This window comes from Anoplolepis gracilipes, chromosome 17 (assembly GCF_047496725.1).
Source record: "Anoplolepis gracilipes chromosome 17, ASM4749672v1, whole genome shotgun sequence".
NCBI lineage: Eukaryota > Metazoa > Arthropoda > Insecta > Hymenoptera > Formicidae > Anoplolepis > Anoplolepis gracilipes.
In genome coordinates, this window is record NC_132986.1 from 6,272,923 (window position 1) to 6,299,727 (window position 26,805).

General features: G+C 34.0%; 2 protein-coding genes and 1 long non-coding RNA gene across 3 annotated transcripts in view; all 3 read left to right on the forward strand.

Annotated features, from left to right (window-relative positions):
• LOC140675050 (uncharacterized) overlaps window positions 1-10,974 on the forward strand; it is a 73,802-nt gene extending 62,828 nt beyond the window's left edge. Inside the window, exon 3 of the long non-coding RNA XR_012048309.1 lies at window positions 10,664-10,974. This is a non-coding gene — a long non-coding RNA (uncharacterized lncRNA). The remainder of the gene's footprint in view (window positions 1-10,663) is intronic.
• Window positions 10,975-11,526: 552 nt separating this feature from the next.
• Cpr27 (cuticular protein 27) lies at window positions 11,527-14,869 on the forward strand. The gene is made up of 4 exons (XM_072909063.1): window positions 11,527-11,649; window positions 12,287-12,384; window positions 12,627-13,040; window positions 13,501-14,869. Exons 1-4 carry the CDS (start codon window positions 11,638-11,640, stop codon window positions 13,721-13,723), a joined length of 747 nt encoding a protein of 248 aa, XP_072765164.1. The 5' UTR covers window positions 11,527-11,637; the 3' UTR covers window positions 13,724-14,869.
• A 4,858-nt stretch (window positions 14,870-19,727) lies between these two features.
• Cpr97ea (cuticular protein 97Ea) lies at window positions 19,728-24,343 on the forward strand. The gene is made up of 2 exons (XM_072909062.1): window positions 19,728-19,832; window positions 22,087-24,343. The coding sequence occupies exons 1-2, from the start codon at window positions 19,812-19,814 to the stop codon at window positions 22,963-22,965; spliced, it is 900 nt and encodes a 299-aa protein (XP_072765163.1). The 5' UTR covers window positions 19,728-19,811; the 3' UTR covers window positions 22,966-24,343.
• Window positions 24,344-26,805: the final 2,462 nt, after the last annotated feature.

Consider the following 26,805-nt stretch of genomic DNA (forward strand, 5'->3'; position numbering starts at 1 on the left):
AAGTTTAAAATAATTAAGCTTTTTCTCAGGTAAATCTGACCGTGACTTTTGATCAAACGCACTGTAACTTGACTATCGTGAAATAACTCTGATATAAACTTTCATATCGTGGGAATTCTACCTTTCTACGGGATGTATTTCGTTTCTAGCGCATATTATGTCGGAAAAAAATGCGTGTCAAGGTTCCTAGAGAACATTAAGTCACCGAAAGAGAAAATACGATGGTGAGTTCTAATAAGACCCAGGAAGAGCGTATCTTATTCGGCGGTAATGGCATCTTCGTTTTCTGAATCATCGCGATATGTCGTCTACCGTGATTTTCAGACCTTGGAATCCATTCGATTTTACGCTCGATCGGACATCGAACGTGTCGAAGCCGCAACCATGGGTCTCGTAGAAAAAGATAGCTATGCAAAATAAATATATCTTTGAATTTTGAGCAGAATACAGTTACTAATTGTGATAAAGATAAAGAGATTGATGAAATTATATATTTATTAACTCCTCTCTGAAATAACGTTTCAATCAAAATATCCTTAATGTAATTAGCCAAGAAATAAGAACTCATCAAATAGTTTTAGAAAATTGTTGTGAGAAACCACCCACTCGTGAGAAACTATTCTGGAATAGGTGTTTCTTAGTTTCGACGAATGCGCCGACAGATCTATTGTATAAAAAAAATTATAGAATATTTTCCAATTATACGCATAAATAGACACGCCGTATACAGACACATGTAAGTAGATATGAAATATGTAAGTGAGAGAAATTGAGCATTGAACATTGAACATTTTCAATTTTAATAGGATATTACGTTAGACATTTCTGAGATGGCCTTGAATAACGCGACATTCAGAGAAACTTTCGCCTCAGGTACCGATATCCGATGATTCAACGAAAAGTGGTTTAATTATCTCCAACTTGACCGCGAATGGTCCGCGAAGCTGAATCAGTCTGCAATACTGTACGTTTTTGTGAAATAACATACCGGACTTTCGAATATGGATTGCGTTATGCTCCGGTGTGATAACATAATATAGTTTAAATCTTATAAAATCTAATGCAATTATTAAACGAATAAATCACATTGTATGTATATTCTATTTGATCAGTTAATATAATCTCTATTAAAATAATGAAATTAACTTCTTTTAGCTGATTAATGTCAAGAAACGCTTAAAATCAAATTTTTAGTTCTTTTTATTATACAGACATGGGTACAATTCTAAAATAATGTTTTTGCTTTTTCTTCAGTCATTATCTTGTTTTAAGAAGCTAAAATGGGTATCTCTATATACACTGTCAGTAACGTGGCGTTGTATTTTGCCGGTCTGTATGAAAAATGATGACGCATACAAAATGCAGTTGCACATACGGAGCGACTCCGCCACGGGCTATCTGTAACCATTAAACAAGCAAGATGCCGGCTTGTTATAAATGGCGATGCATTCTTGAAATTAATTGGCGCGGGGATATAAGACCGGATCTTCTCGCCGGCCGACGGGCCCCACTGGTCGATCTCGTGACACTTTTCGTTATGTTTTCGTGAATCTCTACGTAAGACGGTAGCAAGTCCCGCATCGGAGATTGACATTAAGATTGGCGCTTAGCATCTAACCGGATAACTGTATCTTCGTAGAACGGAGAGCGATGTTGTCTATGTACATATGTGTGCAATTGTATGTGTATGCGTTCAGAATTATAAAGGTATGTACAGACATTATGGCAAGAATCTCTTATGCGTAAATAGCTTAAATTAAATAAAAAAGACACATAAATAAATAAATAAATAAATAAATATAATTGAAACGTGCAACTAATTTCAGCTATTCAAAAATTGATAAATTTGATTATGTCAAATTATTTGAATTAACAATTAAAGTAAGAAGATGAACATATCCTTAGTTTTCCACCATCTATTAATGTCTAATTATCTTAATATTCTATCGTTTTAAAAATTATCCTTTGTTCTTTGTTGTACAAAAACAAACTATATATTTTCTAGATTTTTACTTGGTATTTACAATTAAAAAGGAATGCAGAATGCTCTTAATTTTATAAAAAATATTTAATTTGTCAAATTTCACTTTCAAGAAAATTCGTGAACAGATTGGTGACGATTTTCAGATTGAGATAGTATATTAAGATTAAGTTAAGATTAAGAGCGTGCTCGTAATGAACGCGATTAGCGTCAGTCATTTCGTGAAGGCGGGAATGTACTTGCTGAAGCAGTTAATAAAATTGATGCGAGTAAATACGTCGAGAAGTGGCAAGATGCTCGCAACGTCCTTGTCGTTTCGGTAAACATCAATGATAAATGGGAATGAGTGTGTTAAATCGCAATGAATTCGAGATGGCGTGCAAGGTCACTCTAAATGGAGACGCCTTTTTAAAATCGACCTGCAACATGTGCAAAAAAGTGATCGGCTCTCTTCCGCGATACATACACACATTTACATTATATAATATATGTTCATACGACGGCGCCAATCGTGTAAAACGGCAGCAAATCCGGTTGGGATTCGATTAGATCAAGATTACAAGCAAGAGATAATAATAAATTCGCATAAATTTACAAATGAAATAATATGTCAAATAAAATTCGAGTTTATATTATCAACTTGTATATGATGATAAATTAATGATACTATTATATGTGTGTGTACAGTTTTTTAAAATGCTATATACAAGACAAAATTCGACAATAGAATTCAAAAATTATCGTAAAAATCGCTGATAATAGTAGCATATCTCTTTAATAGTGAAATCAATGATGATTTTGCTGATTTCGCTTTTCTGACAAACGATACATTTTACAAAAAAAATAAAAATAGAGGAAATGCACTGGTCAATGATGAGGAAAAATGTGAACCTTCCGTACGTTGTTATGGCAGACAACAACTTTCACATGGCCACTGCCGAAATGCTGAATTTTTGTCCTCTCACGTGTTCCGTCCCTCTATAAATAGTACTAATGCTCGAACGAGAATGTCGGGGGTGGATACCGCGGATCGGCCCAAGTGTCGATAAACTTTCCTATATTTCTCTGATCCTTTTAACGTTCACGATTAGGTCCATCCAAGCTCCACCTCCAGTCTAAAGAAACAACCACCGCACGCTCTAATATACGTTGCCTCTTATGACTAAAATAGAATTTCACGGAATTCCGATGCGCATTCCGACCAAAGCCCTGAAATTCCAGGCCCTTTCCACGCGAGTATTCCATGTGTGTTCGTCTCCCAATTTTGTGTGTAAATAAAAGCGACAAAATTAAATACGTAACATGTTCGCATATCTTTTTCTTTACATCACACAGAATATCCTGCAATATGGATGATAATCGACTGATAACAAACAGTTGATGGAAGATTTAAAATTAAGTATTTATTTTCTACTTCAATAAAAAAAATAAAAATTAAATATAACAAAGAATAAACAATTAAAATAAATTAAAATTTATCCATATATATATATATTTTCTGCTAATACAATATAATCTGAAAGATAATATACATTAAAAAATTTTTAAACAATACAAAGATATATTGCACCATTTTATGAAATATAATACATCACTACTGTAACAGACAATTTTAGAATGATTGAACGTATTTACTGTGTAATTTGTAAATATATTAGTTATATTGATTATTAGAATTTATTAAAAAATATTTTTCGCTGAATACATATATCACAAATAACAGTCTTCCCAATTACTGGTCTTGGAAACTGATTCGCGTCATCGCGATCGTAAATTGACATGTCCCTGGAAACCTGCTCTTGTGGTCGCGAATATTGTATTCGCGCAAGGATTAACATGTCAATCTACGACATCGAGAGATGTTGCGAATCGTAGCCGGTTCAATTTCTGCGATCAATATTGTTCCGTATAATTCGGAATCGTCCATTGAAAGGCGGTGTCCATTACGAGAGGCACGCGGATCTGCATTTTTTTACAAGACCAACCGGTAGTTACACCCCTCGACATGAGACGGGGTACACGATCTGAGATCGAATTTCTGTCGGACCAGTGCGACGGGTAATTTTTCAACGGTGCGGAAAAACCCGAACGCGGCGACGATCGGTCGCGTTCGATTTGCATAATGTTACTTCTCCACGACTGTTCGCTGCTTCTTTTTCGTGCTCCTTTCCATCGTAGCGTGACAATAAAGCGTTATATACAAGATGGACTGTGACTCGCAATTATTATATTAATCTGGAGTGATACAATTCTGGCGAATTTGATTTTTGTTTAAGAAAAATATAATGCAAGATTTTTTCTTTCTACTTAAAATGGTAATTATGTCTATGGTAATTATGTCAAGTTAGAATATTATGTTGAATTACATATTGTAAATACATTAATATTTAATTAGTTAATTATGTCCAATTTACATTTGCTCTTTCTTTTTATCATGAAAATAATTAGCACAAAATAAACATTATGTTACTATTTCCGATTGTACATATATACGCGAGTAATGTTTTCTAATTATTATATTTATTTGACATTAATTATCGCATCATTACATAAATAACGCTTTATTATATATGTTGTACATTAATCGACAAGATGTTTGCAATAAATATAAATAATATATATAATATAAAATAATGTACATCACAGTAAAAAGACATATAATAAGAGTTAATTGGACGAGTTTGATTTACATAGCGCAATTAGCGAGAACAAGTTTACATTCTTCCTTACATGTAAGTGCGATGCAAAAATGTTGGCAAAAAACATACATTTAACAACCTATCTACGTTATGTTTTACTCCATTACATGAACTCATTTATATTCGAACAAATTAAAAACGGTGGATTTCTCTTTATTAACCTTGATTTTTGCTCGTTTATAAGACAGATGAGCTTCGTGTAACAAAATACGAATCCAATGTCAGACAGATAATCTTAAAAGTTTATCAACGTTAGGTTTCTTAAATATGCGGCCACATCTCGTCCTTTATTATAGTCTTTATTACAGCGAAAAATGCTATGAAATCGAGTAAAATTTCACAAGGCAATTTGTTTTGTACCTAAAATGTCGGATAAAGCACTTTCAATTAAATTAACCGGCAGTTTCATCGCATCTATGCGACGATAATCACATATCTTCTTTAATTTGACAAAAGTGATATTCACTGGCGGTAGCAGAATCACGTTGTAGTAAAAAAAAAAGACTCCTTAAGCAAGATCGTAAAAAAGATCAAGATAATACAATCTGAAAATAGAATATCCTCCAAAAGCGATAGCGATGATCACCCGCGGAGAAAACGACCGTAAACAGAGGGTGGCAGCGCGTGGCAATTAATTAGCATAATCTACAGCCGAATATATCGCATCTATGTACCATCATTAACGCGGAGTAAGAATATCACAAAGCTTACATGGCGCCAGATCGTTCCGTTGTACGTTTTGTGAATTCGAAATTCCAAGATAATCCGATGAAATCTCAATGAAAAGAACTCGACGTTAACCGACCGAGATCAAAATCGATAAAAATAAAAAAGACCGACCGATTATCTGTCACGCGCGTCACTTAACTTTATAAGAAATTATTGAAGAACTAAAAAAAAAGAGCAATTTACAAAGAGGAAACTTCTACGTGTGATTTAAAAATCTCTAATTTAAGTTCAATATATTCCGACAATAAGAGAGAGAGAGACACACGTCTTGCAATAATGACATTCGTTCAAGTCGTCAGTGAACTTGATCCACTTGAAATTGCTTGACATATTTGAATATATATATATATATATACTTGTACACTTAAAATTACCTTGGGACACTTAAATGAAATTTCACAGGATACTCGGCAAATTATTTTTATAAATGGCCCAACAAAAGAAAGAGAAAGACACATTGCTTATTAATAATGCTTTTCTTGGATCTCGTGGTGGCTAAGGCTAAAAAATTTCCAGGACGATCGTGTTTGCATTTCTTAACTCGTCTCTAAGACTTTCGTATGATAATCCGGAATTTTTGTTGCACCTGTTGTTTGCGCCACCGAGGACGAATATCGTACGTACACCATAATCATAATTTTAGCGTTTCATGGTCTCGTAATCTTTCCTATACCGTAACCAAACTCTCGACACGAGCTTAAACAGATATATGAAATTACCGACGTGATGATATTATAGTGCTGCGCTTTAATACTGCTTCTATTATACTGGCGAAAAATTACGCTAATTGCTATATTGAAATAGTTTTGTTTCCTGCAACTGACGACAATTTTACTCTAAGTAATGACAGTTACAAAGTGAGCCATATGTTTCTTCGACAAGAATTATATTGTCCTTCGTCGCCACTCCCAGTAACGTGCCGTTTTTTCAACCGCTTAATAATCGTTAATTGGCGTCCGAACGACCAACCAGAATCATAAATGGCCTGATTTATTAAGAACAGGAAGTTCATGAAGATTTATTTATGTCCAACATGTCGCCCGTACGCGAGCTTGAAGTGACCACAACACGAATGAATTGTTAAAAGCAATGTGTTCTTTTCTCTTTCCAAGACGAATGTCTTGATAAATCGAGTCAATTCTTCGTGCGATCGATTGTGACGTATTTTTCGCGACTAACAATCACTAATTGGCAGCTTCGTACGCGCGCGGAATTGACACTAATATATTATTCAGGCGTCGCGAAGAATCGTTCATTCGCGGCGCCGAGACAGAGCACATTGAATTGCAGGTGCGACTTAATTACAAATGGAATATCGCGCGGGACGAACTATAATTGGCTCTCGACGATGATGTGTATCGGGACGAAATAATTTGAATAAAGTCGCCCGCGCCGCGCAGCCGTGATACGTTTCTTGATTCAAGAGTTCGAAACGACGACAATTATAGGCTTCGATTATCTGTGGCAGGAAAACCTTGAAGATAGCCCTCTTTGATGCTCGGAAATTTTCATTATTTACGCTCGCGCCGTTATAAATTACATCGCCGATACGGAGCTCTCCTCGCTGCGTGCGAAAGGAGCTCCGTCGCAGATGGCGGCCGATGATACAGAAATAAATAGCACCTGACTCGTTACGGAAATCATGCAACTGGCACACGGCTGCAATGTTAATCGAATTGCTGTATTATACGGCATCGGCTTTGTAGTTAATTACGATGCCGAGCGTCGATTATGTCTCTGCCCTGTGACTGGGAATCCTGTAATAATCAAGTCCAGGTTATCATCTCTTTTTGACCGCATATGAAAAATTATACGGATTTTATCATTTAGTAAAAAAGTCATGCTTAAAGATTTCTATAATATTTGATTTATATTAATTCTATTATTATAGCGGAACGAAGAATGTTTCGCAAGCATCTATTAATGATAGCTTGAATTTAATAAAGAAGGTAACAATTATTCAATAATATCTTTCTCTCTGATTATTTGTAGGTACAATAATATCTTGGAGAAAATTTTTGATAGCTATTTATTATCACAATTTATCTCCCCTAGTGTTGTCGTAAATTACAATAGTCGCGTTTGAATTATTAGAAGGTAATGAATGAAATGCGAGATACGAGAGCAAGAGAACAATGGCAGTAACAAATTACGAACAAAAGAAAGATAATGATTTAATAGCTGGTTTTCCATTCGCGGAAATAATTCGCGAGTAGAAGCAAAAATGTTAAATGTTCTTGACGAAAATTTATTCATCGAACCTAACCATTCTTTTTCTTCAGCCACTTGGTCCGACACTTCCTTTTTTTCATTTGAAACGAAATGCGTGCCAAAGTGCACCGACAGCCGCATACCCACGTCGTTTAACATGATGACACGCTGACGCTTATTGCGATAGTGCCCGGAATAAGAGGTATGCAAGATATATATGACAGGATATGCGATGATAAAATAAACGAAACGCATGCAACGGATGATAATTGCCCTTTCATTATGCGTCAGCTTAATTTGTTTTATGTGACGCTTCAATTTCGTATATCATACTCGGCGAGGCGAGGGCGCTCAGCGGGTGCATGAAAAATATCTCAGAAAGACTAGGTAATCAAGGTTTGCGAATTAAAAACGAAGAAACGAGCAGATGTTAATATACAAGCATGTGCATTGTCATTTCCATCATTGCAACGTAAACTGTCGGCAAGAGCAAAATACAAATTAAAAATGATTGTATTGATCACATGAATAAAAAATAAGAGAAATTTATGAAAAAATAAACCAAATTCAAAGATCGCACTCAGTCTCTTTCACACAAAAAAGATTACAGATTCTCTTACCGAGATCGAATAAATAGTATCAGATGAAACCAAATAGTCGTTTATATATATTCGCGTTATTTTTACAAAAAGACAATTGCATAAAGCGATGCAGATGTAGCTCATACACATAAACTTAGCGAATCGCGTACATAAATGTATTGTACGCAAAGTTTTGTGTAACTAAATAATTGTGTAAAATTTTATATTTAATTATTTTTAATTAAAAATAAATTATATTTAAAAAATACGAAATAAAGTATTTCAATATAAAATATTATTTAAATTTCTATATATAATTGTATACATATATATTTTTTAAATGCTATAAATATTTGGCAGCATTTATTTTATTCTATATTAATATATATTTTATATTGTTTATTTTGTTTGCTATTAGTTGTTTTTAAGTTTATTAATATAATTATTTTTATTAATTAAATAATTTTTTTACATAAGTTTGTATAATATAATGACTCTTTTCTCATTTTTAATTTATAAATATACATACTTTAGCTTTTTTTAGAAACCAATAATCTTGAATTTTAATCTTGATACCTAATTAAATCTTGATTTGATTTTATCACAAATTTCTGAATAAGACAAGACAATATCAAGAATATGAATTGAGCTTGAGCCTGTCGATTGATCGCCTTTTTGCAGCAAAGTCGAGATGAAAGTCCAACGTTGGGTGTTCGTTCTGTATCGCAGTGCCGGTACCTCACGGACCAATCATGAACTTCGTTTTCTTTCATCAACCACGGCACACGAAAAATATTCGCAGTCGAATATACAGTAGCAATATAATGTTATCAACGCATCCATTTTTCATCTACGTGGCTTTCATCAATAATCATTTATCTGTTCTACAACTTTCATATTCATTAAAAATTGCCTGTTATTATATAATTGAGTCAGACTTATATTTTTATTAATTACATATTGCATATACTGAATATTATCATATTGAAATAATAGGAATATTTTGTATAAAATATGTGTTATATAATATTTAAAAATTTTTTTTGATGGCATAAATATTACGTGAGACAAGGGTAAATCTAAATCACACTTATGCAATGTCTATTAAGAAATAGTTGTACGTAATCGATCGGTGTTACGAACGAAAAGCTCGACGGAATTAAAATAGCTTTCGGTCTCGGAATTGCCGCATCAATTCGCAGGATTTCATGAAAAGCGGATGTTCATTGTCTTCGTCGACGTGGTCACTCACGTGGCGAGAGCTGTCGCGTAAGAATTATATCTTGCGACATACGCAACCAAGTTGCATAAAGATAACGAGTGTCACATGCGATCAATGAGACGGGCAATAAACTCTCTAGTTACGGCTGTCACTCAATTGCGACGGAATTCCGTCTGCTTTGTTTGTCACTGCTCGAATGTAAATTCCGTAGCACTGTCCTCGCATACTTTCACCGTTATGTTCCGCAAGAACAATGCAATCGTAATATTTCCATAACTTTCTCGCAAAAAAGCAATTTCAAAAAAGTAATCTTTTTATTTGTTTTGTGTAATGTATTTGCTTTTATTTTTAAATTTAATAATTTAAGAAACTGACATAAAAAAAATCAATGAACACTAATTGAGAAAATAACACTGTCTAAAATAAATAAAATAATATTAGATAAATAATGTTTGTAAAAAGTAAGAGAAATATTAAAGTTTTATTCGAAATTCAATAACATAGGGATAGCATCCATCTAAATCTGTGATGGCGTTAAAGTGAAAGATAATTAGCGGTGCAATTATTAGTGCGATCGACGTTATTATTTCCACACCATACGATTCTCACAGGCGAGGTGTTTGCTATAAGATGGAAAAAAGCGATACGCGTCAGTATATTTCATCGTGATATTCCGCATCACCCTTATTACTGCCACGCTAAATGTCAAGAAGTTCTCCTCTCTTACATGATCGGGAAAGTTCTGGGTTTAAGCTAATTCGTATAATTATATAATCGATTCTTATCGCTTATGCGATTGTGCATCACAAAATGTGAAATCGTTACGATAATCTCATTTTCCGATTTTCAGATTATTATTAAGATAATAAGAAATGACTTTGAGATTATCGCTAAATAATAATCTCATTTTCGCAATATTATTGAAAGGAGAGATATTTAGTTCATCAGTATGATTCACTTGTTAATAAGTTTGTATATAAATATGTAAAGAGAATAATTGATTTATTAGGAATAATTTGTTATTGTAATATAAAAAGAAAATAAATTTTTGCAAACAAGATATGTATTCCAAAGAATACATTTTCAGTACTAAAATTTTACTTTTTCAAAATGTTGTATATCTGAATATTTTTTTTTATAATTACCATTATTTAAATACTAAATTCACAATTAATAATGAAGAATTTTAGCAAATAGTAATTAAATAATTGATATTTAAAATGTTGCTATCTTTTTGCAGCATTGATTGAGCGTTAAAATCTCCGACATTGAAGTCTCTGCTATTGAAATCTCCAGCAAAAAATATATCTTGCGAATGTAGACATCCTTGAAATGAAAATACGTGAGAGTCTTATATTGCGAAACTACATTTCTGAAAATCAAGGGCACTTTGCGTGGTCAAGGGCTTCCTTTGACGGTGCGTTATATTTGCATGTTCACCAGTTATTTAAGCAATGAGGTGAAATTATTTATCGTCAATTTCGCAATATATATTCTACAAGGTAATATAAATTTCCCGTTTTAATTTTCCTTCATACACTGAAAAATATAATAATGCCAAATTATAATAAAATATTATCCTCCGTTGCCTAGTTATAACAATTAATAATTATCAATAATAGCATGAATGTGATCACCGTTTAATAATATCAAAATGCTAATTTATACTTGCACGACAAAAGAGTTCAAGATTTATTACTTAGGAATAGAGAAGCTTCGAAGAAATACAAACATATGATTGACATAAGAAGCAATTATAGATAATATATGGTAATATCAAAAAGGCTTGGAAACCTGTTTATAGTTTATGTATTTGAATATATTAACATATTCGAAAGTTAAAAAGAGCAAACAGTAACTTTGAACCATCTCTCATAATAGTATTCAAATCTGTGATTATTGTAAAAATACCTTTCGGTTGTCACAATGTAAATTAATTAAGTAATCATCGATTCGTCATCGCTACCATTGTGCATTACGCGGCAAATGAGATTACATCATAATGCGAGTGAAAATTGGAAGTTAAAAGATGTAATAGAAATTTTCAATCTCTTTGTATGGCGAACCCGCGTACTGAGATCGGTGCTGAGGTTGAGGCGGAGGTCGGGCCCATGGGCGGGCCCCGCCGCTCCCGAAGGGGGCCTATATAAGTAGACTCGCTCGGCGTTATAACGCGATCCAACACAATCATTTCTGCCTCATCAACAACCAGACATGCGTCTTCCCGTGAGTACCGATTATTTGTTTTCTTTTCTCTCTCACCTGTTTCGCTCATTTACAATATTACTGTTCCGCGGTGCTACGACGTGCATTAATTAGTATAATATATTCGAAATTTGACTGCAGTTTTTATAAAATTTAAAATCTTTTATTCTGTGAAATTAAAAAATATATATAATTTTATATAAAGATTATATAACATTTTTATTCATAATATAAGATAAAAATATATATAAACGCGATATGTTTGTGTACGTAAAATATTTATTGTGTATTGTAAATATTATATATTATAAAATAAATGTAAATTTTACATGCATTTTCTTGATAAAGGAAAAATCTCAAAAATGACTACGTTTAAAATGATAAATTCTAGAAAGTGATTAGTGATTAGATTTTTATTGATGAAAAAAGCAAAGCTTACATTTTATTGCAAAGGAACGGATTGATGCAATAATGAATATTCAAACTTTACATAACTCTTACTGATTAGGAAAACGGAAATATGTAAAACATTATTATTCGATAATAACAGAAGGGCGCGTCGCCGTCGTGTCATTCTGACTTTCCTCGAGAATGCGTGTACGAGGCCATTAGAAAGTGATCGGAATGCCTAAAGTTTTATGTAAATTCGTGTCACCAGGTGCTGTTTCTCTTGTTTTGCTTCGGCCTTGCGGTCGCCCAGCACAATCAACCGTATCATGCGACTACACCAGTACCTATTTTAAAACAAATAAATAAGTAAGTGCTATAGATTATGTGATTGCATGAAAGCGACGATACGACTATTTTCAAATTTCTTCGCTGTAACAATTATAATATTTTATTACACACATACATTGTATGTATATATGATTATAATTATAATAATATAATGAGAATATATTATCTTTATAATTTTCTTTTTTATTAGTTTATATTTTTATTACTTTCTGATGCATGAGAAGATTGATAATTTGGATGACATTTGTATTTTTCGATAGACACAATGAGGACGGTAGCTACAGTTACGGCTTCGAGGCAGCGGACGGCTCGTACAAGATCGAATCCAAATATCCGACCGGTGAGGTTTATGGCAAATATGGCTTCGTAGACGACTCTGGGAATTTACGCGAGATCGAGTACGGCGCGTCCAGACGCGGCTTCGAGCCGGTCGGTCCTGGGATAAACGTTCCCCCGCCAACCTTGACCGGCAACAGCATCGCCAGCGGGAACGAACCCGAGGATGACGGCCAGTACCGCGAAGATCCGGCGATCTATCACACTGATCCGCGTTACACCAACGGAGAACGTTACGAATCGGCGCCTAAACACAGACAGCAACCGATCATTTACAATCCACCGCAACAGATCGCGCCGGCACCGGCACCGGCACCGGTAGCTTACAATCAACCAAGGTAGATAATCAATAAACTTTATAAGGCAGATTCGAAACTTTCAATCATAATTACAACATAAAATTTTTCTACGAATTCTTGTTGAATCAATATCTTTATTATTAATATCGTCATTAAAATATACACAAAAATTTGGTTTCTAATTTAAATTTAAGAAAATCCGTTTTTTTCTGTCGAACAATTTGACAATAAAAAATCAGTTTCTATCGTTTCTATCTAAAAGAGATTATCAAATTTATCAATCTTCATGCAACTCAGATTAAAATGCACACTCGGGAAGATCAACTCGCCGCGTGAAGAGCGCACGGGGAGATAACCAGAGAGTTAAATGTCAAGTGAATTACTCGAAAGTACCAAGATCGTGACTTGCTCAACTTGACGGGGGGAATCGGTCGCGCCTTCGCGGCTTCGGCAACAGGAATGGAATCGACTCGATTAACCTAATTTGTTAACTTTTCAGGCATAACGCGCCCGTCAATTACCAACCGGCGACAGTAAGCCCACAAATCCAGTCGGAATATCGACCACAATATCGATTGCAATATCAACCGCAGTATCAAGGTCAGCAGTTGCAATCCACATATCCTTCACCTGCGATTCCAGCCGGTCCCCAAGGACACTCCTCGACCAGTATCGGCGTCAACGCCGGTTCAGCATCTTACACAGTTAATTACAAGCGATAAGAAGGGAAAGAGAAAAGTAAGAGAAAGAGAAAATTGTGTATATATGTCATTGTTTATCAATATTTTAAGGTTGTTATTGTGTAAACGTTCATTTAATTATTAATATTATCATCCGAATATTTCTGGTAACAGATTAATTTTTCATGTTCATTTAGCGATAGATAATAGCACAGTTACATTAGATATTTATGATTAGTTTTATTGTATTTTGGACTGTACTTATATCTTACATCCTCGCAAGTTTCAAATGAGACAATACTTTCTACCTCTATTTTCCTCGTCGTTTCCTCTATCTCTTTCGCTTCAAAAGTTCTATCTCTCTTAATTAATTAAAAAAGTATAAAGTTCTTCTATGACTTATTTGTTTTTAATTTTAATTTACAAATGTTTATTTTCTTTTTTTGTCACTTGCAATGATACATATTAACATGGAGTTAATTATGTGATCATATGATACAAAAGGCCTTCTAGCATTATGTTCACCCGTATTACATTCGATAAATAACTTGAAATTCGTCAACAGATCGCCATTGCAATCTTATTTATATATTTAAATCTATGTATCATATATCACACGCGAACATATCATGCAATATTAAGCGAGGCAAACTAGTAAATAGGGTAATCCATAAGATCCGTAACGGACTTAACGATTCAAAGAACGCGCCATTGAACGATTTAGATTGGCCTTGTAATAATATTGAGCAATATATAACTGATTAATTTCTAATCGCAACGTCAGTATTTGGCAATAAATTCCAGTTGCATGTGCCAGCCAGGTGCAAGCTGTGTTAACGAAGTTTCCTAGGTTTTCCTATTTAATAGTTGAAAACGCAGTTAACATTTTTCCCCCGCGTACAAGAAACGCCGTCGGGTTATACTTGACACACCCAAGAATTTTATCGTTGTGTAATGCTTAAAGACACCACACTACTACCTTTATAGCTGGTCTTTTCGATTGTGCGCTTACTAAAAATTTGCATGCATCGTGACGAACGGAATCTTCGCCATTCGAAAGACTTTACTTTCTATATTTTTAATTTCTTTTTTTCGTCAATTTTGATTTTTAAAAGGTTGTTTATTAATTTTACTAATCTGATTATTACATTCGTCATAACAGTATCGTCATTATAGGGAGATATATTTATATATGTATATGGAATTATAGAACTTGAAACTTTTAACAAGATTGTTAATGGAAGTGATATCACAAAAATTCTTTATGATAATATTAATATTAACAAAAAAAAAAAAAAAAAAAAAAAAAAATTTGTGATACATAAAACAAACACGATATATTCTTAATAAAATACATTACAATGTATTATCTCGAACTTTATTTTGATATATTATTCATTGATGAAATAACTTTCTGTAATTCATCAATTCTGTGTGGATATAACGGGAACTCTTGGCTCGTGCCACTGTCATGTGTCAGCTTCTGATCTAGGATCCTAAACTGCACGTACGAGGATTACGCGTTACGCATACCTGATATGTGGAGAGTGCTGTGGACCACCGCCCAAGTCCACCTTTCACAATATAATCCGCGATCTCGTTGCACGATCAAGTGCCTGCTGTCTAATCGAGCAAAATGTATCAAGAGAAAAATTTGATATAGTTCCTTTTGCTTTCCACAAATTCAAAATCATATCAATTATAAAATACTTGTGAAATAAATATAAACGTGACTAAAATAAAGATACATATTACATTTTGAAAAAATAAAGTTAATTTATTGATCATTAAAATATAATTAATATTGTGTAAAATAGATAACATAATGCATTATAAGTGCATATAAAGTTCGTATATATTCAGATAATATTTTAGAAAGATAATCTTTTGAAAAAAAATACGTAAACACGCAAGCATACTTTACAGTTTGTTGACTTTGATAACGACCAAGTTTTCATTTCCTTGAGTTTTATATTTTATCGCGATGCGATACGCGTGCACGTAGTATCCGCGTTCACTCTCGAGACATTCTGATGCAAGGCGTGGTGCGCCAGATGTCGGCAAAACTTGCTTTCCTTTACCGGCGTAATGAACACGTACAGCTTTCTTCTTTTTGTCGTGACCGTACAATTATAAAACGACTCGATTCGCTAAGTCTGTCGTGAAAAAGTCATCTGTATCTCTCATTAAAACACATCATGTCACATTGCATTATAATAACAAAGTTTTCAGCCTTTTAAATTTTCACATTCCATTTCTTCAGTTAGTGCATTAATTTGCTCATATGTCCGTGAAGTGCGATATGGAAATACAAGAGAATATATATAAACATGCACTTTGTCATACATGCACGGTTGATTATTCACGTAATTTACACACGCGACCTTTAATAAATTACGATCAATTATGAGTAAGCATATCATCTTCATTCACGTCTGTTTGTCACGTGAAAATATATATAAGACATTATGTCCTTAATTGATTCATTATATGAGTAATGATATGTTTTTTTAAAGATTTAATCTCATCTCAATTATCATTAATATCTATTATACTATTTTTAATTTTTTACAATAAGCAGCTTAATAAGGCTACATAATGACGCAATCAATTTTTACGACTTACAATTAGTTTTACTTTTGAAATTTAATTATTTTTTTTTATATCACGTATTTCAATACGAAAGAATAACTATTATTAGTTAATTAATAATTTCTCAATATTACACTTATAGTCCTTTAATGTTAAACTTATATCACAAAACATAAAATAGATGTAATAGATTGAAATTACGTATAACACGTAAGTACCTAAGATGAATACAGACTTATATGTAACAAACCTATATTGATTTTAACTATGCGCACGTGCCCCAAGCGTATAGAGAATGACTCTTTTATATTTTAGAGCTAATCCAGGCGCTAATCACATCACCTTTTCGTATAGTAAGCACAGACCATATTATCGAGTTTTTGCGGTTCAGAATTCCAGTTGCCGTGCGAGCAATGTGATCGAGTTGTTAGGCACGGGCAATCACTTCTGACTGTTGCATAAAAATAGAAAGCGTCGTAACATTAATCTCGGAGGAAGCTGCTCAAGGAATAAAAAAATCGATAGAAAATTACATTTTAATATTTGGGGAAAAATTGTTACCAAATCTGATTAGAAATATAGTACTAATTGTAAGTTATATAGTGGATGAAAAAGTATTCCTGTAATTTTACGATTACATGTTAAGGAATTAATTCGACTTAATACAATATAATTTATATTAACAAATATTAGGCCTAAAATCGTGACTGTTTTTCTTCGAAAAGATTAATTCGTGAAAGGTGAAACCCTCGATTATCGTATATTTCAGTAGGTCTTCCATCTTCCATAGCAAATTATAAAGTATTCTTGTTTACGAATGGATACCATTTTCTGAATTAGAAGAAAATTTACGACGAGATTTTTCTAAAAATACTTGTATAATACTAAATTTAATACATTTTTATGTTTTAAAATATAAAGATATTGAAAAGTGCTAATTATTTGTTAAAAATTCTTATGAAAAATATTTAACTAAAAATATCATCTGAAATTTTTATTAATATTTCTGTGATGCAAATATTTATTAAGACGCTACTGTTTACTTATTGTTAGTCAAAACGATCGGCATTAATTGATATCACTTTAGTCAATTGATCAACGATTAATTCGATGAGACTTTAGAAGCTAAAACATCGTATCGTTAATACAATCGAGGAGATTAGCTAATTTTGCCTAACTAAGACTAGTGATTAAACTAATTGATTCATTACAGGATCAACGATTATATCTTTTTTTCGATGGTCACACAAAATTGACCGATCTTGAGTTCCCTTTCACCGAGTGGCATTGGGGCACGCCGTAAAATAGATCTTTGACGGAACGAAATTGTGAATGCAAGCATAATCTGGGTCATTCGCAAGCAATAATCGTCGGTCTTAATCGCGAGGTGGAACGCCCCGTGGAAGTCTTCATTAAAGTGCATCAACGTAATCGTCTTTAGGGCCTTGAGGACATAATTGCATTACACAAATATGGGAAATAAAAAGCTTCCTTTTTTACTCTAGTTATTTAAATAATGCATATTTACATTTTACAAATTTATTTTTTTCATATTTCGCATATCTGTTTTCTAAGTATTATATATTATACGTAATTTAATTTTATTAAATGTATTAAAAAATTATATAAAAAATATTATCAAATGCAACAGCGTGGCTTGTTTACACATTGTAAGTATTAATTAATACGCGGCACGACGAGAAAAATTCACTAACGAAATAAAAAACGGCAATATCGGTCAAGCTAATGTAGCGATAGAAAGTTGCAAAATGTCGATCAATCGGAATAATTTTATAGGCGGAACCCAAACGATCCGCAGCACGTTTCGCAAACTCGGGTGAAAACAGGACGAGTGACCGGACGGACTGCAAAGGCCGTACTCCATTTTACCGAATCGCCATGTAACCTTGCATTCGGTCAGTTTCAAGGAGACGAATGAGACTCACATCGTTATATTTTGAGACCCAATGCCATATAAAATTCGTTCTTAGAGACTGCGCGGAACTTAATATAAAACCAGATAGTCAAATTTTTAATTTTTGATCGCAAATATGCGTATAATCAAACGAGGGTGGGGCGATATGTAATATCACTTTCTCTTTTTCGAGATATTACTTGAACAAGAACGAAAGTGCGTGTCACAAGGCAGAACGTATTGTTAAGATGGATATTATGTAAACTCGATGCTTCGAATTGTAGTCAATTATACTTGATTTTTCAGCGAACGATCTTGCATAATTTACGTGGTCGTAGAAAGATTTTGGTGAAAAGTACTTTCAGTAATCTACTTCATAATCTATAAAGAAACTTACGTCTCCTCATTAAGTTTAGTAACTGATGGTTAAGAATGCGTCATGAAACTCATATAAGTATAGGAGATTGACTGTCTTGATAAATAATAATTTTACCTGTCGAGAGATCTTGACAAGCTTACTTAAGAAACCTACATTTGATTATACGCTGATAAAGAAGTTACGACAAGTATATAGTGATATAATATTAGCTCTCAAATTAAGAGATGACATTAATCTTGAATAAAATATAGCTGTTTGCATATCAAACTATATTCATTGTATAGCTAATAATTTCTTATCACTGTAATCTCGAGTATTTAAGTATCTAACGGATGCGAATAAAATATTTCATACACGAGGTGCAGATTAATTTCAGATTTATATAGAAACGAAAATATACATATATGCTCTCAAGATGATAATATTACATGCGTGATACAGGAGTCGTACAACCTGTCAAGTTATGCTTTAAAACTGGATTTAAAATTGCTCGAAAAGATTAAACGTTGGTATAAAATCGTTCATTTTTTATACATGAAACGACGACTGGACGGCGAGACAGTAGCCAGTAATAAGAACAAATGCACTTGTCAAATTATTTGAAACGGTGCTCTTGCCGTTTCTCTTTCGTGGTCCCAATCTGTGTCGCCAGTTTTACATAATATCTCACCTTAGAAACTCGGCACACCAGTTCCATAAAACCGATCCAAATTTTTCATCTGAGTGAGTTACATGATCGTCGCTGTTAATTTCTGTATAAAATTTCTTTATTCGCGTTCATCAGAGAACAATATTATCGGGCAAAGGAATTTTTTCCAAATCTACCATATCGATTCTCAGAATCGTCTCGTTTTTAATTGTATAAAAACAACAATGATTGTGATAGAAAAGAATATCCTTTGTAGTTTGATCGATGGATAAAAATTACGAAAATTAATGACGAAATTCCGCGGATCAATCAACCGAGCGACTATTTTCCAGATTCTCGGGAAACCAGAGCACAAACTGTTGGGGAATATTTAAGGGATATAAGGTGCTGTAACGAGACAAGGCGACCGTACATACGTACAGGAGTACGAATAGATAGTGAAAGTCCCCCGGAGCTAACAGGAGAACAGAGGAAGGGAGCGGGGAGGGACTCAGTAAGGTATATGAGGGCCTCAGTCGGAGCAATCGCCGGTACTCTAGCCTCGCTGCCTACTTACATTCATACACACTAACACTACCACCGACCGCGGGGAAACATGATGCACACCCTCGCGACGGTATGTATCTAAGTGCATCTCATCAACATCACTGACGTCATTATACTCCTCCGGATGTTGCCTATCGTGGATCTTTATTATTCGCGTCAAAAAAGGCCTATAAATTGCGGGCGCGAGAATCGCGTGTGATGTGACTGTGACTGTGATCAGTGTATTTCCATATTGTGAGCCCGACAAAAGCTTGGAAAATTTACACGCAAAAATTTCTGAGTGAGGAACTCACTCTAATTTTTAAATATCTTATCTTATTATTCAGAGCAGATTTTTATACATTTTTTAATTTTTCAGCTCTTATAGTTTTATATTGTTAGAGAAATAAAAATTATTTTGTAGAATATAATTATTCATATCGCAGTTTATTGCAAAAAATTATATTTCTGCAATTAGAAGTAATTTAAAAAAAGAATCGAGACTTTCATATCGGAGAGTGATGTTAATAACCGACGTTAATAATCGATGTAATAACCGACCGCAATTCCTTTCGAGTTTTTATGCCAATTCATTAATATTTGATTTCACTTTTCCTTCTGTCATTTACGACTCTAATCATTCACTTTAAATTTGCGGCAAGAAACTAAACGATCGCAACGCAGCGACGTTAACGCGTAAACTTGGTCGCGTTGCGTAACTCTCGCGTGTGATCTCGTTTCCTACTTTCTTCTTCGAGGAAAAATTTATTAAGGTTTCACCGATTATGACGTACCAGGCGCATTTATTTTTATATCGCGTTCGCGGGAAAAGAATTATATAATTCGTTATTATGTTTGAGCGTGGTCGCGTGCGATGGCCGGAGAATACGAGCAATTGTCGAGACCGGTTGCACCAGCATTGGTTAACCATGGCGAATTAACCGCATGGTGCGCCATACAAGGCACGAACTAATCTTTTTCATTCTACTCTCTGTTTTTTCCTGCGGTAAAATATACTATGCATTTGAAGTATTTTTCTTTCACAAAAAAATTATATAAGACAGAGGAAAAAGAAAAAAAAATTTACACACACACACACACAAAGAGAGTTTATAATTTTCATATATATACTGCAAAACTTTTGAGTTTCTTCAGAACATCCCGAAAATAAAAACAGAAAATAGAGGATATATAGAATAGAAAGATTGCAAATTAATATGAAATTAAAATTATTTTACGCAAATATTTGCACGTACATATTTAATAATTACTATTATATTATAGGAAATAAAAATGTTTACATCATAATAAACTAATAAATTTCAATAATAATAAAATATAAATAATAGCATAAACATCAGCAAATAGTCTTCGAACGGTAGAGAATTAATTATTAGCTAATTTAATTAATCGGATTTGCTTAATTAAATTTCCATCTTATCGCGATAGGTATTTCATATTCGCCCATTTAAAATTACAGGAAGCATAATATGCATATCGACTGAATTAATTAATTGTTCTTGTTAATTTTAGAATCGGCACGCGTCTCGTAATCGCGCATGGGAATGGATAGAGACCATACACGGTCACGCATGAGAAATCGTGATTAATAACTTGATTTATTGACATTTCATTCGACATCCGCATATTTTTATAGCGCGAGTTCCGCGAGTTGAGACCTGTTTTTCTGTCGCAACAACGGAGGCAATCGTGGAATCCGGTACAGTTTTGAACTGCGTGCGGTCCATTCTCAACCCACTCTCATGTCGCAACATATATGATGGTTAAGGTTTTAATAAGCTAGATATATATCTTGCCTTAAATTCACACGTCAGCGAGTGACACAACATTTTCACGAGATTAACGGTTTACAACTTCGTGACACTACACTTAAGCACTTGGCATCAAGAAATTCTCGTTTTTTTCGCGTCAAACCTTGACTTTTTTTTCTACGTGTGCAAGTGACAAAACATCAATGATATATAAAAATTGATAAATTTAGTGACATCGAAAAGAAAAACGGAAAATATTCTATTATTGTTGTCTTAAACTATTTGGTGCAATATTTGTATAATTTTTTTGTAAACTCTTTCACTCTAAATAAAAAAAAATTAATCTAAATCAAATTTAATTAAAAAAATATTTTTTGTAATATATATAATTAATATAGTAAAATAAAAAACTACAGCTGTTAAAGAGCTAAACAGAAAACTGATAAATATACAACTAGTAAGCTATATTGAAGCATTATTAACTTTTTTGACATATTAACATCCAAACCCATGCTTTAAATATAATAATATATTGCAAAAATCACCAAACTGACAGCATTTTAATTTTTTTAGGTAGCAATAGTGCTTACCGCGCTGCTGGCGGTGTCGGCACAGCAGTACCAGCAACCCGGGGGTAATTACGTCGACGATTACGCCCAGTATGACTCGCAACAACCGAGCCAGCCGACCCCTCGTAGCTACGCAGCCAACGACGTACCGGCCCGTCAATCGGCTGCACCAGCGAATCCGAAGCCGACTCCGGTAGCGATCCTGAAGCAGATCAATCGTCATAACGAAGATGGCTCATACACGTATGGCTTCGAGGGCGCTGACGGTTCCTTCAAGATCGAAACTAAGCTGCCTACTGGTGACGTCAAGGGCAAGTACGGTTTCGTCGACGACACCGGCAAAGTCCGTATAGTCGAATACGGCGCGAATCAATACGGCTTCCAGCCAGCTGGTGACGGTATCACCGTCGCCCCCCCGACCCTGTATGACGAGACCACCAGCAAGGAGGCTCTCGAGGCGCAAGCTTATGAAGAGTATCAGCAGCGGCAACAGCAACAGCAACAGCAACAGCAACAGGCCGCTGCACGTCCGGCTTATCGACCACCACCGCCTCAATCGCACACCCAAGCCGTGTACGCTCCCGCACAAGTAGCCCCGAGCAGACCAGCTTTACCTAAGTCACCTATCTTCACGCCGGCTGTGGCCGAAGCACCGCGACAGTCTCCGTTGATTCAACAAAATCCGACGTACGATGAGCCTGCGCCAGCCTCGCAGGTCTACAATCAGGGACCAGCACAGTTCGCTCCGGCACCAAACCAGGAACACCGTACTCAGCCGCAGGCTCGCAGTGGCAGTGGCATCCTGGACCAGCTCGCCAGGGACTATGCTTTGCCTCAGGGAGTGGCACCACCGCTGCACGACATCAGCTTCGGCTATTACTAGTCCTACTCCTTTTATCTATTGAAGATAGAAGAATCTGAGATCGCGTTGCAGAAAAACTACATTTCGCTCAAAAGCTGTATTAAATTTTTTTTTGTAGAAAAAAGATCTACATAATATTGTATTTTAATGTTAATTTTGTATAGCAATTAAGGGCTAGAATTGTTGCGACTGATTTCGGCCTCGTTTGTGTCCCGGTTACGTATTGGTCTCGTATTCTTGAATGGGACGCTCCGATGACTAATTAAACCATCACGGCGTAACCCGCTTTTCTCAAAGTCAGCGACAGTATGATTAATGATTATTGCAAATATAATCCATTATTTGAAAGTTGAGACTACTGTATTGATGTCTGAAATCGCGAGTCGAAAGCTAAGATTCATTTCATTCATTGTATAATTTCTTCATATTAATTATACATTTTCTATTCTATTTAATTAACAATCAAGATGCGTTAAAATGAAAACTATAAAAAGAGATCTCATTTATAAAGAGAAATCTCACTTATTTAATATAAAAAAATCTGATAAGTGACGTTAAAAATTAATTCGCTGACACAGATAAAAGATCAAATAAATTTTTAGCTTTATAATTTTTTTTTAATTCAACAGTCCAATAAAATGATATAAACAAGTTCCTTCAAAGTATGTGAAACCTGAGATACTGAATTTTCAAGTAAACACTAAGGTCTAAGTCTTAGACTTTTTATTTCAACGATCACGATTAATTGTTTTTATGGATCTATCAAATTATAATGTTAGAAAGTTTAATGTCATCTTTTTATCAATTATTTAAATTATTATTATACATTTCATCGTAAAATTATTTGGATAAACAGTGGTAGCAAGAGATGTTAAAATTTTACATTTTTGTAAAAATTTTACATTCTTTGTAAAGAGTGTAAATAAAATTTCTCTTCTCGTCTTTTCTATTTGGTAGGCGTTCACGTTCATTTTCATTTTAGAAAACGTGGCTCACTTTAAGAACTTATCAGTGAAGTACCACTGCGTTAGAACTGCGTATTCACAGAGTCCCGCGAGAATGTATTTTAATTGGCCACGCTTATTACTATAATTAGATTATTGTAAGGTAATTCGAGTGGAATAAAATAAGGCCAATACTAAATTCCGTCACCTATTATGGAACGCGTAAAATTCCTGTACAATGCCGGTGTAATAAAATTTCCTGATTTCACCTTTCCAATTATGCGTCTCGTTAAGCATTAAAGGCTTTCAATGTTCATATTTACTGAACGCATAAAAGAATACACACTTCCGCTATGCATAGTAATCTATACTCAATGCTAAATTATCATCCTTCGTATATTGTGGAAACACGGTAAAGAAATTTAATTGATTTTGAAATGGATATAAAAATTATGGTACAGAATTTGATTGCATCTTTATGTTATTATATCAAAAACTATCAAATTTCGACATTCCTAATTACTTATTCTAGTCGCTATCTTAACCACTTATATTTCAAGATTTAATATTTTAAAATCTATATAAAGAAAATTATTTGTTTTACACAATCAATTTTATTTTTTGTTTATAAAATGCATCTATTATCGAATATCTTGTGTAATTCTACAAATATTTTTGAAAATATTCTCGGAAAAGAACTCTTTCTCTCTCTCTCTCTCTCTCTCTCTTCTCATTAGATATTCTTAAACTTTTATTACAATATCATTTCTTATTTTTCGATCCTTTTATATTCAAGTATAATTTAAAACGCCTGATGCAATGACGACCAAAGTCACATTCTTGCAAAAACGACTGCATGCGGTTACGATTTTATCTTTCTCCTCTTTGACTCTTTAAAGATTGCGAAATATCGCGAGCAGAGACCAGTCGGATTTCTCACAGGATAAATTCTCGCGTCGCGCAGAATCTGGCCTTTATCTCTTCTTCTTCTTTTGGATTACCAAAATCACATGTTCCCACGTTCCTTGTTTACCGCATACGAATGGGATTTCTCGTCACAATGACAATTTCGTCACAATGACAATTCGGCAAATATTTCTAGAAACATCCGTCATTTCTAGAAATATCTATCACAACCGAGGTTTGTGTTGCATTTAACAAAGGGGAGTTCTACTTTCATTCTGAGAAAGTCTCAAGGTAAGCAAGGCCGCGTTATACTTTCCTATCTTCAGAAGTTTTCAACGACCGATTCGCCGCAAAAATTCAACGCGCGCGTATACTGTGAAATATATTCTAAATTCTCGATAAAACGCAAGCTTGCTAATTCCGGAATTTCTACATACTTTTAACTTCCGATATCTTTCATAAGCAGAAATAAGCTTATGCAAAATAGATATGATAGACATTTTCCCTATTTATTTATTATAGTTATATGTATCTACTGTAATTATCTATCACCACATGTAATTAATTTTTTTTAAATTTATTCCCTTGTATAATTTTTAAAATTGATTATTTATATAATTTCTGCAGCATGTTTTTTTAGTTTTTCTTTTTTTTTTATTATTCAAAAGTACGTACAATAATCATATTCTTTTTGCATTATTTATGCAATGCGTTGTATTGCACATTTCAAGGGCCGCGTTCCAAAGCGCATAATAAATACCTTCTTTCTCTCTCCCATCACGTACCGCGATTTACAAGGTGAAGATTCACATACTAATGCATTTGCCTATCAATGAAGGGCGCCTTTCGTGTATAAATAAGAAATGTAATAGTAAGTGTATGATCGTTTACGCGATTACGGGACAAATTGCAATGACTACCCTGGCGTCGCGCCAAATGATCGTGATTATAACGCACCTTTGTGTAAAGTAGACATTACTTCATGTATATTGACCTTCTCATATGCAAAGTGGAATTGTGTGTCGTATAAATCCAACACCTTATCGAAGAGATGCAACGTTTGCGTAATTTATACATATATTAATACATCGTCAGTAGTAAAGTGTATCTGTTGACATTCATTAGAAAGCTGAAACATTTATCGAGATAATACCAATTACCACGCGACCATAATTATCTAATTAAAATCATTATTATTCTTATTGAATTGCAAGTCTCGACTGGCAATAATGATTCGATAATGAAGTAATTATGATTGTCGCGCTGCGAGATTTGTAATGTAGCAAGATCACGCGTGGTTTTTTTACAAGATTACACGCGTAACGGGCCGTTGACACTTGTCAGCCAGGCGAGTCACGCAAAACGTTCCATCGGATTTCAACATTAGACGACAGGCTGGCAGGCTTCACCTACCTAGCTCGATTGAATTTATGCTCTGCTGTAGAAATTGCACGAAATCTACGATAATGCAAGCGTTGATGCAAGCGATCGTGACTCTCAATCGAGACATGGTGAAAATTTAGAAAAGAAATAGGTAATTAAAATGTTTCTGTCCTTACTTTACATAATTTGCAAAACACAATTTATTTATATTTATCTAATTTTCTTTTACAATTTATTAATTTTAGGAATCTTCTAAATTTATTAATTATATTTTTATATTATTACAATGCTATATTTTATATATTATTAATAAATAATATATATAATAGTGTGCATTGTTTAAATAACTCGACTAATTGATCGTAAAGTTGTATAATTCACGATAATTAATAAAGACAAATTCAACGTAAGTGCATAACAGAGTGATAGTATTTGTCCGAATAAATTTTTGCGTAATACCAGAAATAAAACTGATTAAATTGCGAGTTTGCACGCAAGTTACGAGAGGGTAACGAAGATATGTAATGCTACTATAAAGACCGGACCTGTGTAGTGCGAGTGTGAAAATAGCCACGTGAAAATAACTTTCCCCTTCGAAAGTTTTAAGACGGTCAGCTGAGCGCCGCGA